Raw genomic sequence first — 14,763 nt, 5'->3', positions numbered from 1 at the left:
AATCTAAAGTTCATATTGTTATATCATAGTTTCATAGTGCTTAGGGTCAGAAGGGACCTAAACAGATCATCATGTCTGACCCCCTACAGGAACGAGTGCAGGGTCATAACAGCCCAGCCAAATATCTGTCCAGCCTCCTCTTGAAGACCCCCAAGGTAGGAGAGAGCACCACCTCCCTTGGGAGTCCATTCCAGAGCCTTGGTATCTGACTTTGCCCATCATGCTGTTTCTAATGCTCACTCCATGAAGTTATCTAAATTTTCCTATATAATAATCTTGTCCTCCTCCATATGGACAATATACCCCAGCCTAGTATCATCCACAAATTTTACAAGCATACATCTAGTTCCTGCAGCAAAGTAATTTACAAAAATATTAAACAGGAGCTATCACAAGACAGATCACGCAAGAATAACATGAGTACCTGCTCTCCAATCTGATAACTTACCTTTCAACATAACCTGCTGGTCTACCATCTATCTAACTCCTTATCTACCTCACAATTATAGCATTGACCTCCATCCTCTCCATCTTGCCTAATAATTCCCCATGAGGCTTGGTGTCAAAAACTTGGCTGAAATCTATATAGATTAGGTCCACTGAAATGCCTTTATCTAGGAAGTCAATTTTCTTGTCATAAATGGGTATTAGATTGGTCTGACATGACCTTTCGTGGATGCAACCATATTGTGTTCACTCCTTGACTACTCTTTCCTTCCATATCTGTTCCAAAACCTTGCATAATATTGAAGTCAAACTTACTGGCTTGTAACTACCAGGGTCATTCAATTTCCACTTTTCAAAACTGATTTGAAAAATAGGCACTATATTTGCTATTCTCTAGTCATAGAGCACTATCCCTCAATGGACAGATTTAGTGATGATCTGTATTAAAGGAATTGCTATTTCACGTGCCAGTTCTTTTGGTATTTTGGACAGGAGATTATCTAGACCTCTGATTTTATGACAAAACAACGTAAGTTTTGCTTGCACCTGAGATGACCTCATTTCTTTTGGAACCCTACCACTGTTCTCAATTACACTTTCATTCTTACTGAAGAATGAGGTGGAGTATTTATTCAGTACTTGGGTTGTACCTAGGCTGTCTTTGATTTTCACCCTGTCTCCAACATAAAGGGTGCCTGGAGATGTGGGGAGAGGCTGCTCCAATGCACTGTAATTACAGCACTTCAGAACAGACTCAATTATAATCAAGTCTGTTGGAGGACACTAATTAGCATGCCTCCAGCAGCCTTCATTGTCTTGTGTATCAGCGTCCCCATGCATCAAAATGGCAGCAAAGGTGCTTTTAGTTAGCGTCCCCATGCATCAAAATGGCAGCAAAGGGGCTTTTATTAAAAGCTCATTTTTTAGTTAAAGCACTTCCACTGCCATTTTAAAACACGGGGACACTGATACACGAGATGCTGCAGGTACTTTAATTAGAGCAGCTCAAGTAGCCACTCTAATTCAAGTACCCCCCTCACACTCAAAGCACATGTAAAAACACCCTTTTAAAGTGACCCCAACTGTACTCTTCTACTTCTCTTTTTCTTTATATGGCTGAAAAAAATTTTGCTGGATGTTTAAATTTTCTTTGTAATGTCTAATACAGTAAGCCATTGGCCATTCTTCCTTTATCCCTGCTAGTTCTCCCTCCTTACAGATCAACCTTTTTTCATTCCTTCCTCTGTTTACCCTTTATGGCCCTCCATTAGTATACCTACAACACGTTACATTTAAAATTCAGTTAAAAGGTTAATCATGCCTTAAATAGTAACCCAGCTACATTTGCAAGTCAATTTAAGGTGTAATAATCAAGTAAAGGAGTCACACAGTTATTCCACCTATAATGTGCAATAACTTTATGACTTGTTTGCATCATGCCTTAAATTGAATGTGTGGCCACCTAGAACCTGTCTAAACCCCATGTGCTGCTAACCTCGGTAACACACATGATTCTATAGGTCCCAACATGGGACGCTGGGGATCAGGCTGTGGCAGGAGGTCCTAGCTTCCTGTGCTAGCAATGAGAAAAAACCCTGTGTGTGCTGGATAATTTTTATTTTTTAAACATAAAATACATTTTAACATCAAGTAAAATTGCTGAAAATGCACATTTTGGGATTTTGTGCATTTGGGTCAAATTTTGTGTCTAATTCCTGCCAGGAAATTTTACAAAGAAATCCCACTCTCCTTGTTATAGTATCATCCCACTATTGCATAGTATTAACATAGCCAAAAAGATTGGTATAATAACATGGAATGTTTCTGTGGTTCATACATATTAAGACAAATATAGTATAAAAAGACAAAGAGTCCAGAGAAGAGCCATGCGCATGATCAGAGGTCAGGGAAGCAAACCCTACGATGACAGGCTGAAAGCCCTGGGGCTCTTTAGCCTGGAAAAGCGCAGGCTCAGGGGTGATCTGATGGCCACCTATAAGTTTATCAGGGGTGACCACCAGTATCTGGGGGAACGTTTGTTCACCAGAGCGCCCCTAGGGATGACGACTAGGTCGAATGGTCATAAACTACTACAAGACCGTTTCAGGCTGGACATAAGGAAGAATTTCTTTACTGTCCGAGCCCCCAAGGTCTGGAACAGTCTGCCACCGGAGGTGGTTCAAGCACCTACATTGAACACCTTCAAGAGCAAACTGGATGCTTATCTTGCTGGGATCCTATGCCCCCAGCTGACTTCCTGCCCTTTGGGCAGGGGGCTGGACTCGATGATCTTCCGAGGTCCCTTCCAGTCCTAATGTCTATGAAATCTATGAAAACTTTTTTTTTCAAATGCTAAGATTCATCAGAGAGTTCTACAACCCATATTTCTAAAGGGATCCAAACATGAGAAATATCTGGGACCTGCAGAGCTGGAGGGACATGCTAAAAGGGCCATTTGGAAGAATCTCTCTGTCATTCACTATTCAAAGGGAAAGTTTAATGGGATGTAACAATAGGAGGGCATGCAAAGAGGCACACCCAGTGAGAGAAGTATAAAAAACTATGAGGCAATCTGAATCATCTCATACCATCAGATATTGCTCTAGACACAAGGATAGTTCTGGCATCCATGTATGTTATCGGGCCTCAAAGATTTCATAGACATTAGGGCTGGAAGGGACCTCGGAAGATCATCAAGTCCAACCCCCTGCCCCAGGGGCAGGAATTCAATTGGGGTCACAGGATCCCAGCTAGACAAACATCCAAATGTTTCTTAAAAGAGTCCAGAGGAGGTGCTTGCACCACCTCTGGAGGCACTCAGACTGAAGATGTATTTACTTTTACATTACCTCACTCAGCTTCTACCTCTTTTTATTACACCTTCTTTCTAGTCTTTTGCCTTACATCTGTGTATCAGTGTTGAAAGCCAAAATTATAGGGAACAGTACAAAAAAGAAGAGATAAATAAGAGATATAAAAGAGAAAGAGGACTTCTGATTTACCTGCAGTTCTCCTTCCATTATACTGAGGAGCTCGATCAAGTCCTCCTTAGAAAGCTCTATTGATTTCTTCTTCTTCCGTTCACTGGAACCAGGTGATTTTGAGTGTCGTTTGACAGTTGCTGATACCATAACTTCATCTTCCTTCCGATTGGACTTGTTCTTTTTCCTGGCATCTTCCTGAAAACTTTCATTCTCTGCATTGCTAATGACAGGCTTAGAACTGGAATAATGCCCACTGGATGAGCTTTCCCCACCTTGGTTTCGGGATCTCATCCCTACCTGGACAAAGAAAAATATAAAAAATAATTTTAATCAAGTAAACTTATCAAAAAGAAAAAAAAACAGTTTACATCAGCAGTTTAATCAAAAGCTTACTATACTTTGTAAATACCAAGACTAACATCATGCTCAGTAAAAAAATGCTGAAAAGGAACATGCATTTCAACAAGGTTGTCTTTGGCAGCCAGCTAATCAAAAATATTGATCTCTCAATACTGCCTTAAAGCATGGTAACCATACTTGTCAGGCTGCCAATACTGATGTAAGCCACAATAGGCATGTTTACATGAGATGCATAATGCACAGAAGCCTAATAACACTGTGTAGTAGTGTGTAGCCTAATAACACTGTGCAGTAGTGTGCTGGGCAAAAACCGTGTTAAAACGCTACTGTGCAGTAGTATTAGGTTACTGAGCAGTAAGTATCACTTAAAAAATGTGCACCAGTGCTACTGTGCAGTAAGTTTAGTTACTGTGGATTTAGTTAGTACAGCATTAAGTACTAAACTAAATACACAGTAGTTACTGCACATTAATTGACTTGGAGACACGCCCAATGTGTAGCACTTAAAACTTGATGCTATTTTATCAATCAGAATTTGGATTGCTCATAATGCTCACAAAATGAGAGCATGAGGTTTTGAAATAGGTTTTTACTTTAACATGAGAAGTAGCGGAGAGACAATAATGTAATTAATGATTAAATAAGCATATACCTTAGCATGACTTTTCTGAGAGAGGGATTGTCATGAACCAGGATAATTCCCTAGTTTATCATTTGTGAAGGACTGGATTCAACTTTGGCAATTACAATAACCCTCTTGTGAAAATTTTTTTCATCATTTCTAATCTTGATTTTTGAAAAACCCACGTCTCCATCATCCCTAACACCTGCATTGCCCTCTTTAATTCATGCAAAAGACAACTGTTAAAATAATCTCTTTTGTGTACCATTTGGATCCCAGAATCTCCCTATTTGAATCATTCTATTCCATCCAATAACATCCAGTCAAAGTGTGCATGTCCTTTTACAGCATCAGAAGAAGTGAACTCAGGCTCATGAAACCTCATGCTGTATACCTTTGATTTAGTTAATTTAAAATGTGCAAATATACCCTGCCTTGCCCTCCTCTGCCAACCTTTTCAGTCTTGCCCTCCTCATACCTCTGCTCATGCCATGTTGCCTCCCATGCAGCTTTCCCTGAAACCTTTTCTCTAGGTGCAGCTCTGTTCAGTGGCTATGGGATGTCAGCGAGGTAATGTCTCGCAAGGTATGAGAGATTAGTTGTTAGTTCTTGTATTAGTTATTATAAAAAACATCAAACTTTGCAAACGCATACTCAAGGGTACATATATTTAGACCTGTACTCATCCTTGCATGCTTTGTATGTCCCTTGCTACCAGTAAGTCTGGTATTAACTCCAAGGACAGGAATGATGTCTTTATATGTATTTACACAGTGCTTAACACAAGACCCTAACTGTTATTTGAACACTGGACAGTATAGCTGAAAGTAGTAGTAATGAATTTGAAAACTGGCTTCAGGTCCAAATCCAGAAGTAATGAGTAAAGTAGTACAATCTGAATTCCCTTACATTAATTTACTCTTCTTAAACCTCAGCAGGCGCATCTACACATGCATTTGATCCAGGATCAGTTTACTCATAAGTAAACTACTCACGAGTAAATGTTCCTGGGCATGTGTCTGAGGAGCAGATTTGCAGCTAAATTGGCAGCAAACTGCTCCTGCTTTCTGGGACCCTACAATGGGCCCCTGCCACCACTGGGGGGAGATCTAGTCTCCCCCTGGGTGCTAGCCCAGGGGCTGACAGGGGGCACCTGGCCAGGAGACAGCTTTCTCCTGGCCAGGTCTGGGATATTACACCCTGCCCCTGGTGGCTGCCTGGTGCCAGGGCAGGGACAATGTCACCCCTGCCCTGGCAGCAGGGAGCTCCTGGCCCTGGCTCACTGATCAGGGGCAGGGGACTTGGAAAGCTGCAAGAGATGGACAAGTCCCAGCCCTCTGCCCCAGTGGACTAGTGGAGCAGCTAGCTTGCTGCTAGCTGCCCCACTGGCAGATCATGGCAGGGAATTGGGAGCTATCCCATTCCTGCAGGTCTTTCCAAGCCCCATGCCTCTATTACTTGATTTGGGTATAGGGCTGTTCCTCATCAGCTCTGTGCTCATGGAGCTTGGCGGGGACCAGGCTCCTGGGCCCCAGCCACCAGCAGGGAGTTCCCAGCACCTGATCTGTACCACAGGGCTGGAACCAGGAGACCGTTATCTCCCAGCCTGAGCTCTGTGGTTGGAGGGCTGGGGCTGGGAGACCTTTATGTTTATGGTGATCCTTATCTCCCAGCACCAACTCCATGATCACAGGGCAGCACAGGAAAATCTTTATGTCCCAGCTCCAGCTCCATGACCACAGGGCCAGCGCTGGGGGACCCTTATCTCCCAGTGCCTGCTCTGTGACCACAAAGCTGGTGCTAGGAGATAAGGATGGTGATAAGGATCTCCCAGTCCCCACTCCCCAACCTCGATCTCAGAGCAAGGGGCTTGGAGCTCCCTGCTGATGGGGAAGCGGGGCATAGTCCCCACCCAGGCTTCAGTGCTGGGGCCTACCCTGGCAACAGGCAGCTCCTGGGGGCAGGGAACAATCCTTCCCCCGACAGCAGACAGTTGACCAGGAGCAGATTTGATCCTGGTCAGTTGTCTATACGAGCTACATGTCTACTGCACCATTACTAATTGAAAGTAAATTTGCTACTTGCATTTGCAGGAAGCAACTTTACTCACTATTAGCAAGGTTTACTGCGTAGTAAGCATGTACACATGTAGATGCACATGCTTACTTCACAGTAAACTAGACTACTCACAGTTAAGCATCTCATGAAGACACTCCCATCTAGAACTTCCTTAGACTTACTTAAAACTATCAATGTATAAAACATTTAAGTTAAACCACTTTAGACTTCTTTAAATTTTGTAGTATTCAGGTGAAATTTCAATGATAAATGGGAGCTAGTGTATAGAATCTTAGGGCAAGTATAACATTCAGCTTGAGGGATCAGGAGGAAGAAACATGTTACAACATATTACTCTAGATTGTCTCAGATGTTTTTAGTACTTGAGTTTGTGCTAACCTATGTTGGCATAAAATGGTATAACATTATAGATTTCAGTGGAGCTATTTCTGAAAGGCATATTTTAGTAAGGGTAGAATCAGGCCCTTTGATTTTTCATAGACTCATATTTGTCCCTGAATTTATTTTGATCTTTTTTCCTGGTCACACTAGTACTTTCCACACTAAAAACACCACTAGCTGGTATAATTTCTGTCTCTGCTGATAAGAATCCCAGGAACAGCAGAAAACTAGCAACAGCAAGTCCTGTAGTATACTGATGGATCAATTTGGGCAGTATTATACAGAGCCTAGAAGAGCTTCTATTTTACCTGGCTTTAGTTCGTGCTATGAACCTTATGTTTTGTTTGGCTTCATTTTTGATAGCTTCACACACAATGGGCCTGATCCTTTTTTCATCAAAATCTGTCAATCCAGTAGTGTTAAGCACACAAATGAGAAGAAAATCAAGCCCATTGTTTTTAAACAAGAGAGTATTATAATAAGACTGCTTGCACTGCAGGCTTACTTCCACCTAAACAGTATGTGATATAGGTATACAATGGCTACTAACTTCCTGAATGCCTATACAGTGTATTTTTCATCAAATAGTTTAAATTAATCACATGTGAGCTATGTTTTCTAAAAACAGATCTCCATTATAAGCAGGAACAATACCTGAGAAGCTCAGGAAATCTTTTGTGTCTCGGGTCTATAATGAAATATAAACATTGTACTATGTTTCCTCTCAGATAGGGCTATTCACTTTGTTTAGTTTTAATGGCTCTTAAACTCTCCAACCATGCTTCCTCTTCAGGATAGGATTTAATTTACCTCCATTTTCTAAGTATTTCCTTCTGGGTCCCTCTGGTCCCTGGCCTCCAGCCACACAAGCACCTAAACCAGACGTATTTTTCATGGTTTAAAGCAAATGGTTTCATGGTTCTAGAGTATCTTGCATGTTTTATAAATAAAAATCTCAAATATTTCATGCATACATTTTCAAGTGGATACTGCATTACACAGTATTCTGCTTAATAATATATTGCATTACTGATCTCTAGGTAGAAAGATGATTCAAGCCTTAAAACTGAAGCTCCACAGAATATTTAAAAACAATTCATGGCCAGTTAAATAACACCGTTGGGACACATGATCTACCTCAGCTGTGGCATACCATAATATGAAATAACCACTTCATTGCACAGACCAGTGAAACTTTAGGTTTTTTCACAAGTTGGAGTGTTTAGGCAACTTAACATAGACTCCCAGGCAGATGAACATCTAGTGTCCATTTAGACAAAGCAAAAATAAAAAATCTGCAGCCAATTACTAAGTACTGATCCATTGAAGATATCTGTCAAATTTGATTTCACAGTATATGAATGTGGGACAAGGCCTAATTAATCAATAATCATGGATTTTCATACTAAGAACCTCAATGGAATTTGACTGTTGGTGCAAAAGGAAACTACTACTAAATTTAAGCTCTCTTTGTTGGCATTTCTATAGTACTTTAACATTAATGTGAATTCAATTTACATTAAAGTGGGTATGGCAAACATTCAGTTAAGCTTGCAAACACTAACTGGAACAAAGTTTCTTAAGGTGTAATTTAGATTGCATAACTTTAATGTTAACAACTACCCTGCCTTGTTCTTAAATTACTTATTTCAGTGCTTTTTCCTATATCTCTACTGAGTGCCAGGGTACTGAATGCTGGTATCAGAGACACAGGTGAATACAGGATTGAATGACAATGGAAGGGATTGACGTTTCAGTGCACTTTTTTGTAAAGTACTCTACAACCAATAGCCAAAATCCATGGCATGATCCAGCTGCTCAGCAGTGCTCTAGTAATGTATCATAGCTGTAAATGCCTGACTCAGTTGGTGAAGGTTTATTTTTTTTAAATTAAAACAGCAAAAAGAAGCCAGAACATACCAGTGAATCTGGCCTGAAACATTTTTGTGTTGGAACTGAATGCTAAGTACTATTATTTTGGACTTCTACTACCATTCTTTTGTATTTCTGATAACAAGGTGATATTCATAGATTCATAGATTCATAGAATGTAAAGTCAGAAGGGACCACAATGGATCATCATGTCCGACCCCCTGCCCCTGGCACGAAAGAGGACCAAGGTTAGATGACCCCAGCCAGGTGACTATCTAGCCTCCTCTTGAAGACCTCCAAGCTCGGTGATAGCACCACCTCTCTTGGAAGCCCATTCCAGATATAAAGATCTTGTCTAACCAAGAGGAGTTTTGGAATGGTTGCATGATGTAAGGTTATACCAAATGTATAGCTACACAAGAGCTCATCACCTTGCCAATCTTGTTGTTTCGCTATGACTCCACCTTCCCTGCTCCACAAATTGATTTTTAGGGTCCCAAGGGGTGCCTATACATGTGCAGGGAGACTGCTGTAACTGCTCAGTTAATCAAGTCTACTGGAGCGTAGTAATTACCCTGCTCCAGCAGACTCCAGCATCTTGTGTATCAGTGTCTCTGAACCGAAAAATGGCAGCAGGAGCTCTTTAACTAAAATTCGTTCAATGAGCATTAGTTTGAGCACCCCACTGCCATTTTTCAGTGTGGGAATGCTGATATATGTGACGTTCTGGGGACTTTAATTAGAGCAGCTCTCAGAACCACTCTAATTAAAGTGCCAGCCCCTTCCCTGAACACTCCCGGAGCATGTGTATAAACTCCCAAGAAGCCCCAGCTCTAGCAATAAACATCATCATATATCTCTGTATCATAAAGTACTGCCGGATCTGCAATGGTGGAAATGTGTTCCCTGAGGATACAACTCCAGTACAAAAGATTTACATTTTGTGTGTAGATTGGAATACTTCACTCCACTGTTAGTTCGGTTCTCTACCATGCTGTATCTTAAATTAAGACCCCATTTTGCCAACTACCACTCAAATAAGTAATCTGCATGCAGCTAGTTCCATTGCAGCCAATTTTAATTGACTACCTGACTGAGTTTACAGTGTTGGCTTTTAGGCTATAAATGCTTCAGGACCTTCTTTATTTTATTTGTCTGTTAAACACCAAGGTGTTCTATGAGTAGTAATACATTTGGTTATTTTTACTAGAAGCTGCATTGTTGCTCTGGGCACAGAACATTCAGTTTTCCTAAGGTAGTAATACATACAGGCTAAGTACAGACAGTCAAAAACCCCAAGGCAGAATCAATTCAATCTACACAGCTTTCTCTAAGCTGCCTAGACTGGACCATTAATAAACAGGATACATGTTCAACTCAACAGTTGGCCAAAGCAGGCTGATGCCTGCACTAGCCAAGGTGGTGCTTGTGCATACCTCCCAGCTCTGAGGGGCTGAAAATGCCAAAGGCGTCTCCCCTCACCAGCCCATTGCCTGTCAGCTTCAGGGGAGCGTAAAGCAGGGGGAAATGGAGCCCCATTCCAGGCCCCCTGCCAGGGTTTGCATAGTCAGGGGTAGGGAATAGGATTACCATATGTACAGGTTTTCCTGGACGTGTCCTCTTTTTTGGACCCCTGTGCTTCAACAGCAAACGTCCAGGTTTTCTGCTCTCCAGGGCTGGCTGCTCCAAGCTGGGAGCAGCAAGCAAAGTGATGGGCTGTCAGGGTCCCGTGGTCCCTGCATGGGCTCCGACAAGCCAGGTAAACACAGAAAGAGAGAGAGAGAGAAAGTGACAGAGAGAGAGAGAAAGCGGGTGTGCTCAGGTAGCAGGGCTGGAGAAGCAGGGGTCTGCAGGTCAGGAATGAGCAGCATCAGCAGGGCTGGTGGGGGCAGTGGCAGAGACTGCAGGTCCAGAGCGCAGGACACCAGTAGCGCTGGGGGGACAGGGGGCTGAGGGTTGGGAGTGAGGGGAACCAGCAGGGCAGGGGGGCTGCAGGTTGGGAGTGAGAGGCACTGGCAGAGCTGGAGTGGGCAGGCGGTTGCAGGGGGGTAGGGGGCTGCGGATCAGGAGTGAGGGGCACCGGCAGGGCTGCGGGGGCAGGGGCTGTGGGTCAGGAGTGAGGGGCACTGGCAGGGCTGGGGGGGGCACAGGGCTGAAAATCAAGAGTGGGGGGCATGGGGGATGGGAGTGGTGACTGTGGGTTGGGTGTGCAGGGCACTGGCAGTGCCAGGGTTCTGTGGGTCAGGAGTGGGGGGCACCACCAGGGCTGGGGGCTGTAGATTGGGAGTGAGGGGCATGGGCAGGGCTGGGGGGAAGGGGCTGGGGGTCAGGAGTGAAGGGCACGGGGGATGGGGCGGGTGACAGCAGGTTGGGTGTGCAGGGCACTGGCAGTGCCAGGGAGCTGCGGGTTGGGAGTGAGGGGCACCAGCAAAGGTGGTGGGGGCAAGGTACTGCTGTCTGGGAGTGAGAGGCACTGGCAGGGCTGGGGTCAGCGGGTCCAGAGTGAGGGGCAGCAGCAGGGCTGGGGGTGTGGCTTGTCAGTGAGGGGCAACAGAATGGGCAGGGGCAGGGCAAAGGCATGTCACTCCCCCCTGCATCATATTCCCCTCAGCCCATGGCCTTCCCCCCTCTCCCCCTCTGTGACAGATGTCCTCTTTTTTGGACCTGGAAATATGGTAACCCTAGGAGGAAAGCTCCCGAGGCTGACAGGTGGGGGCTGACAGGTGGAGTGGGGGTGGGGCTGGGGCATTCACAGCCCCCGTGAAGCTGTGCTGCAGGAGAAAAAGCCTCTGCTTCTGGGACTTTCAGAGGTATAGACCGCAGTTGTGGGACTGGAGCTGGACTGGACTGGACTGGAGCTAGAGTCCATTCTCCCTCACACCTGCTCCCCCAAAGCTAATAGGCAGGTGGCTGGCAAGGGGGCAGGGCTGGGCTTTTGGAGCTGCACTTTGGGAGAGAAAATCCCCACCTCGGAGGCTTCTCCCCACCTGCTGTGCAGACCAGGCTGGAGGGAGCTGGGGCTGGAGTAGATCCCTTCCCCCCTCACCCAGCCCCATGCTGCCACCAGCAGAGCTGAGGCTGCTGCTTCAGCTCTGTGACAGCCAGGCTTGGCTGGAGCAGACAAGCTGAGGCAGAGCCTAGCTGCCTGACCCGCAAGGGAGGGCTGCAACGCATCCTGGGGTATGGAGGGACTCACACATAACTTGCAAAGGGAGTAGAACTGGGACAGAAGTTCAGTAAACCAGTTTAACCTAAATCAGTTCAGTCTGATACTACATCCATCCAGATCTATCTTAAACTGGTTTTGGCCATTTTGAAACCAGTCTATGTGGTTTCCAATTGACCCGCACTGAACTTCTGGTCTATTACAGGTTTAGACTGGTTTCCAATCACTTATACCGGTTTAGGTGTAATGTCTGTCCCTAGCCTGAAGGTTTCACGACTATAATTGAAATCAATAGAAAATCTTTAAGGGATCTGCTGAGTAGAATATTAGGAGAGCATAGACTGCATGTTGTTCCAACCTTTTTCTTCTGTCTGCTTTGTTCTCACTGCAGTTCCTGGAATAACAGGTCAGCCAGGAATATGTTATTACATTAGCAGTATTATTGGAATTGGATAATGCAAAAGATTTCTCTGAACTAGCACGTAGTCCCTCATGCTAATTAGGCATGCTGACATAGGCTACATAGCGGTTTCTCTTCTAAAATAAAAAAGTTATGATGTTAGAGCAAAAAAGATTTTGTTGATTTGAAATCATAACACGGTCATTGCCTTTGGCTACAGATTTGTAGTCTGTTGTTCATTTTATAGATCTAACTGATTAAGACATGATATGTAAATGTTATGTTTCCAACAAAGGCTGATAGCGCACTGCATGCACGACTTAAAATTGCTTATTAGAAAAGACTAACACAGGACACATTTCTCTAAATTTCTTTCCCTTAAATTTTAACATCTGGTATGTGGAACTGTCTTTAAGAAGCTCTCACAGGAGCCATTAGGCTTGTCTGTACCATGGCAGACTGAGAATGTGCCACTCACCAGAATCTGTTAGCACACTCCCAAACCAGGAATTTATCTGTTTATAACAGGGGTCGGCAACCCCCGGCACGCATGCTGAGCATGGCACGCAAGGCCATTTTGCTCAGCACGCCATGGCAGCTGGGAGGCTGCAAGCCTTGCTGCAAGCAGCCTGGGCTCCATGATTGGCAGCAGCTACAGAGAGCCAGGGCTGGCTGCAGCTGGGGGGGTGCAAAAAACTGCTCCAGGCTCTGGAGCCCAGGCATCAGCTCTGTACCAGCGCGTGCATGTGCACCTCAGAACGGACAGTTGGGGAAGGGCGTGAGGCAGTGCAACCTTGGTCTCTCCCCCACTCCCGCACAGAGCTGGTGACTGGGCTCTGGACCGCAGCACAGCTGTTTGTAGCCAGCCTGGGCTCTGGGCAGCTGCAGCTCCGGCATCAGCTCCATGCTGGCAGCAACTGTGAATGCACCTTGGGGCGGGCTGCGCTGCCCTGTTTTCTGCCCCAAGGTGCGTGCGCAGTCACTGCCAGCATGGAGCTGATGCCAGAGCTGTGGAACCTGGTGCAGCTGTTTGCAGCCTGTCCGCTACTTGCTGCAGCTGCCCAGAGCCCAGGCTGGCTACAAACAGCTGTGCCAGGCTCCAGAGCGCAGTCACCAGCTCTGTGCTGGGAGCGGGGGAGAGACTAAGGTTGTGCTGCCTCAGGCCCCTCCCTCACTGCCCGCTCTGAGGCGCTCGTGCACGCACCAGTACAGAGCTGATGCCAGGGCTCCGGAGCCCGGAGAAGCTGTTTGCAACTTCCCGGCTGCAGTCGGCCCCAGCTCTGGGTAGTTGCTGCCAGCTGGAAGCCTGGGCTAGTCCCAGCAGGCAGCTGGGATGCTGTAAGCCCTGCTGGGAGTGGCTCAGGCTCCTTGGGTATCAGCAGTTACCCAGAGCTGGGGCCAGCTGCAGCTGGGAGGCTACAAGCAGCTGCTGCCTCCCTGGCCCCGGCCCCGGCCCCGGCCCCAGTGGGTGCAGTACCAGCACCTGCTACCTTCCCTGAGCCCAGGGCCAGGAGACAGCTGGGCCCAGGGTCGGGAGGGCAGCACCTGTGTGTAGCCTCCTGGCTGCAACTGGCCCCAGCCCTAGGTAGCTGCTGATAAGCACAGAGCCCAGGCTGCTCCCATGGAAGCCCTGCTGCAAGCGGCCCGGGCTCCATGGCTATCAGCAGCTACCTAGAACCTGGGCCAGCTGCAAACATCTGCTGCCTCTCTGCCCGGCGTGGCAGGACACAGCAGGGGGTGCAGAAAGCTGCCTACTCCGAGCTCCCCGCTGCCCTGCCACACTTCCCCAGTGTGCACAGGAGCAGCGTGGGCAGCAGCACAGGGTTGTGCCCCTCGCTGCTGCCCCCACCTGCAGGGGAAGTATGGCAGGGCAGCAGGGAGCTTGGAGCAGGCAGCTTTCTGCTCCCCCCGCTGTGCCCTGCTGCAGAAGCAATGAAGGCAGTACAGCGGGGAGCATTGCCGTTATGTGGTGCCTCCCCAGAGCCCGGGGCCAGGTCTGGGGCTGGGAGGCAGCTGGGGCCAGGGCTGGGGTGGAGAGCCAGCAGATATTTGCAGCTGACCCAGGTTCTGGGTAGATGCTGACAGCCACAGAGCCCAGGCACAGGGGCAAGGGCTTTGGGTGGGGGGCAAGGGGCAGCAGGGCTGGGGGGTAGGGGCTTTGGATGGGGGGCAAGGGGTACAAGCAGGGCATCCTGCCATGTACCCCCTGCCCTCATTTTGTTTTTCTGGCATGCCGGCACTCTGGCACCTTCCAAGGTAGGCATTGTGGGGGTTTTCAGCACTCCGGCCAAAAAACATTGCCTACCCCTGGTTTAGAATGTCATCTGTTAGACTGCTCCAGGTTTGTCCCAACTGTCTGCTCTCAAGCCCTTGGTCTTTGCTGAACCTGATAGTGGTCACTGGGGACAAGCCCAGAGCACCCTCACTGGTGAATTTTAGGGTCTAGAGCTCA

The 14,763-nt window shown here is 46.5% G+C and overlaps 1 protein-coding gene across 1 annotated transcript in view; it reads right to left on the bottom strand.

The window, feature by feature from the left end:
• Positions 1-14,763, bottom strand: part of FILIP1 (filamin A interacting protein 1) — a 218,497-nt gene that overhangs the window by 132,200 nt on the left and 71,534 nt on the right. The window contains 2 exon segments of the mRNA XM_025200098.1: positions 3,450-3,728; positions 7,684-7,746. Of these exon segments, the coding sequence (XP_025055883.1) occupies positions 3,450-3,728; positions 7,684-7,689 (285 nt within the window). The 5' untranslated portion in view covers positions 7,690-7,746.

Source organism: Alligator sinensis, unplaced genomic scaffold, assembly GCF_000455745.1.
Source record: "Alligator sinensis unplaced genomic scaffold, ASM45574v1 scaffold37_1, whole genome shotgun sequence".
Taxonomy (NCBI): domain Eukaryota; kingdom Metazoa; phylum Chordata; order Crocodylia; family Alligatoridae; genus Alligator; species Alligator sinensis.
This window is presented reverse-complemented; position numbering and strand designations above follow the sequence as displayed.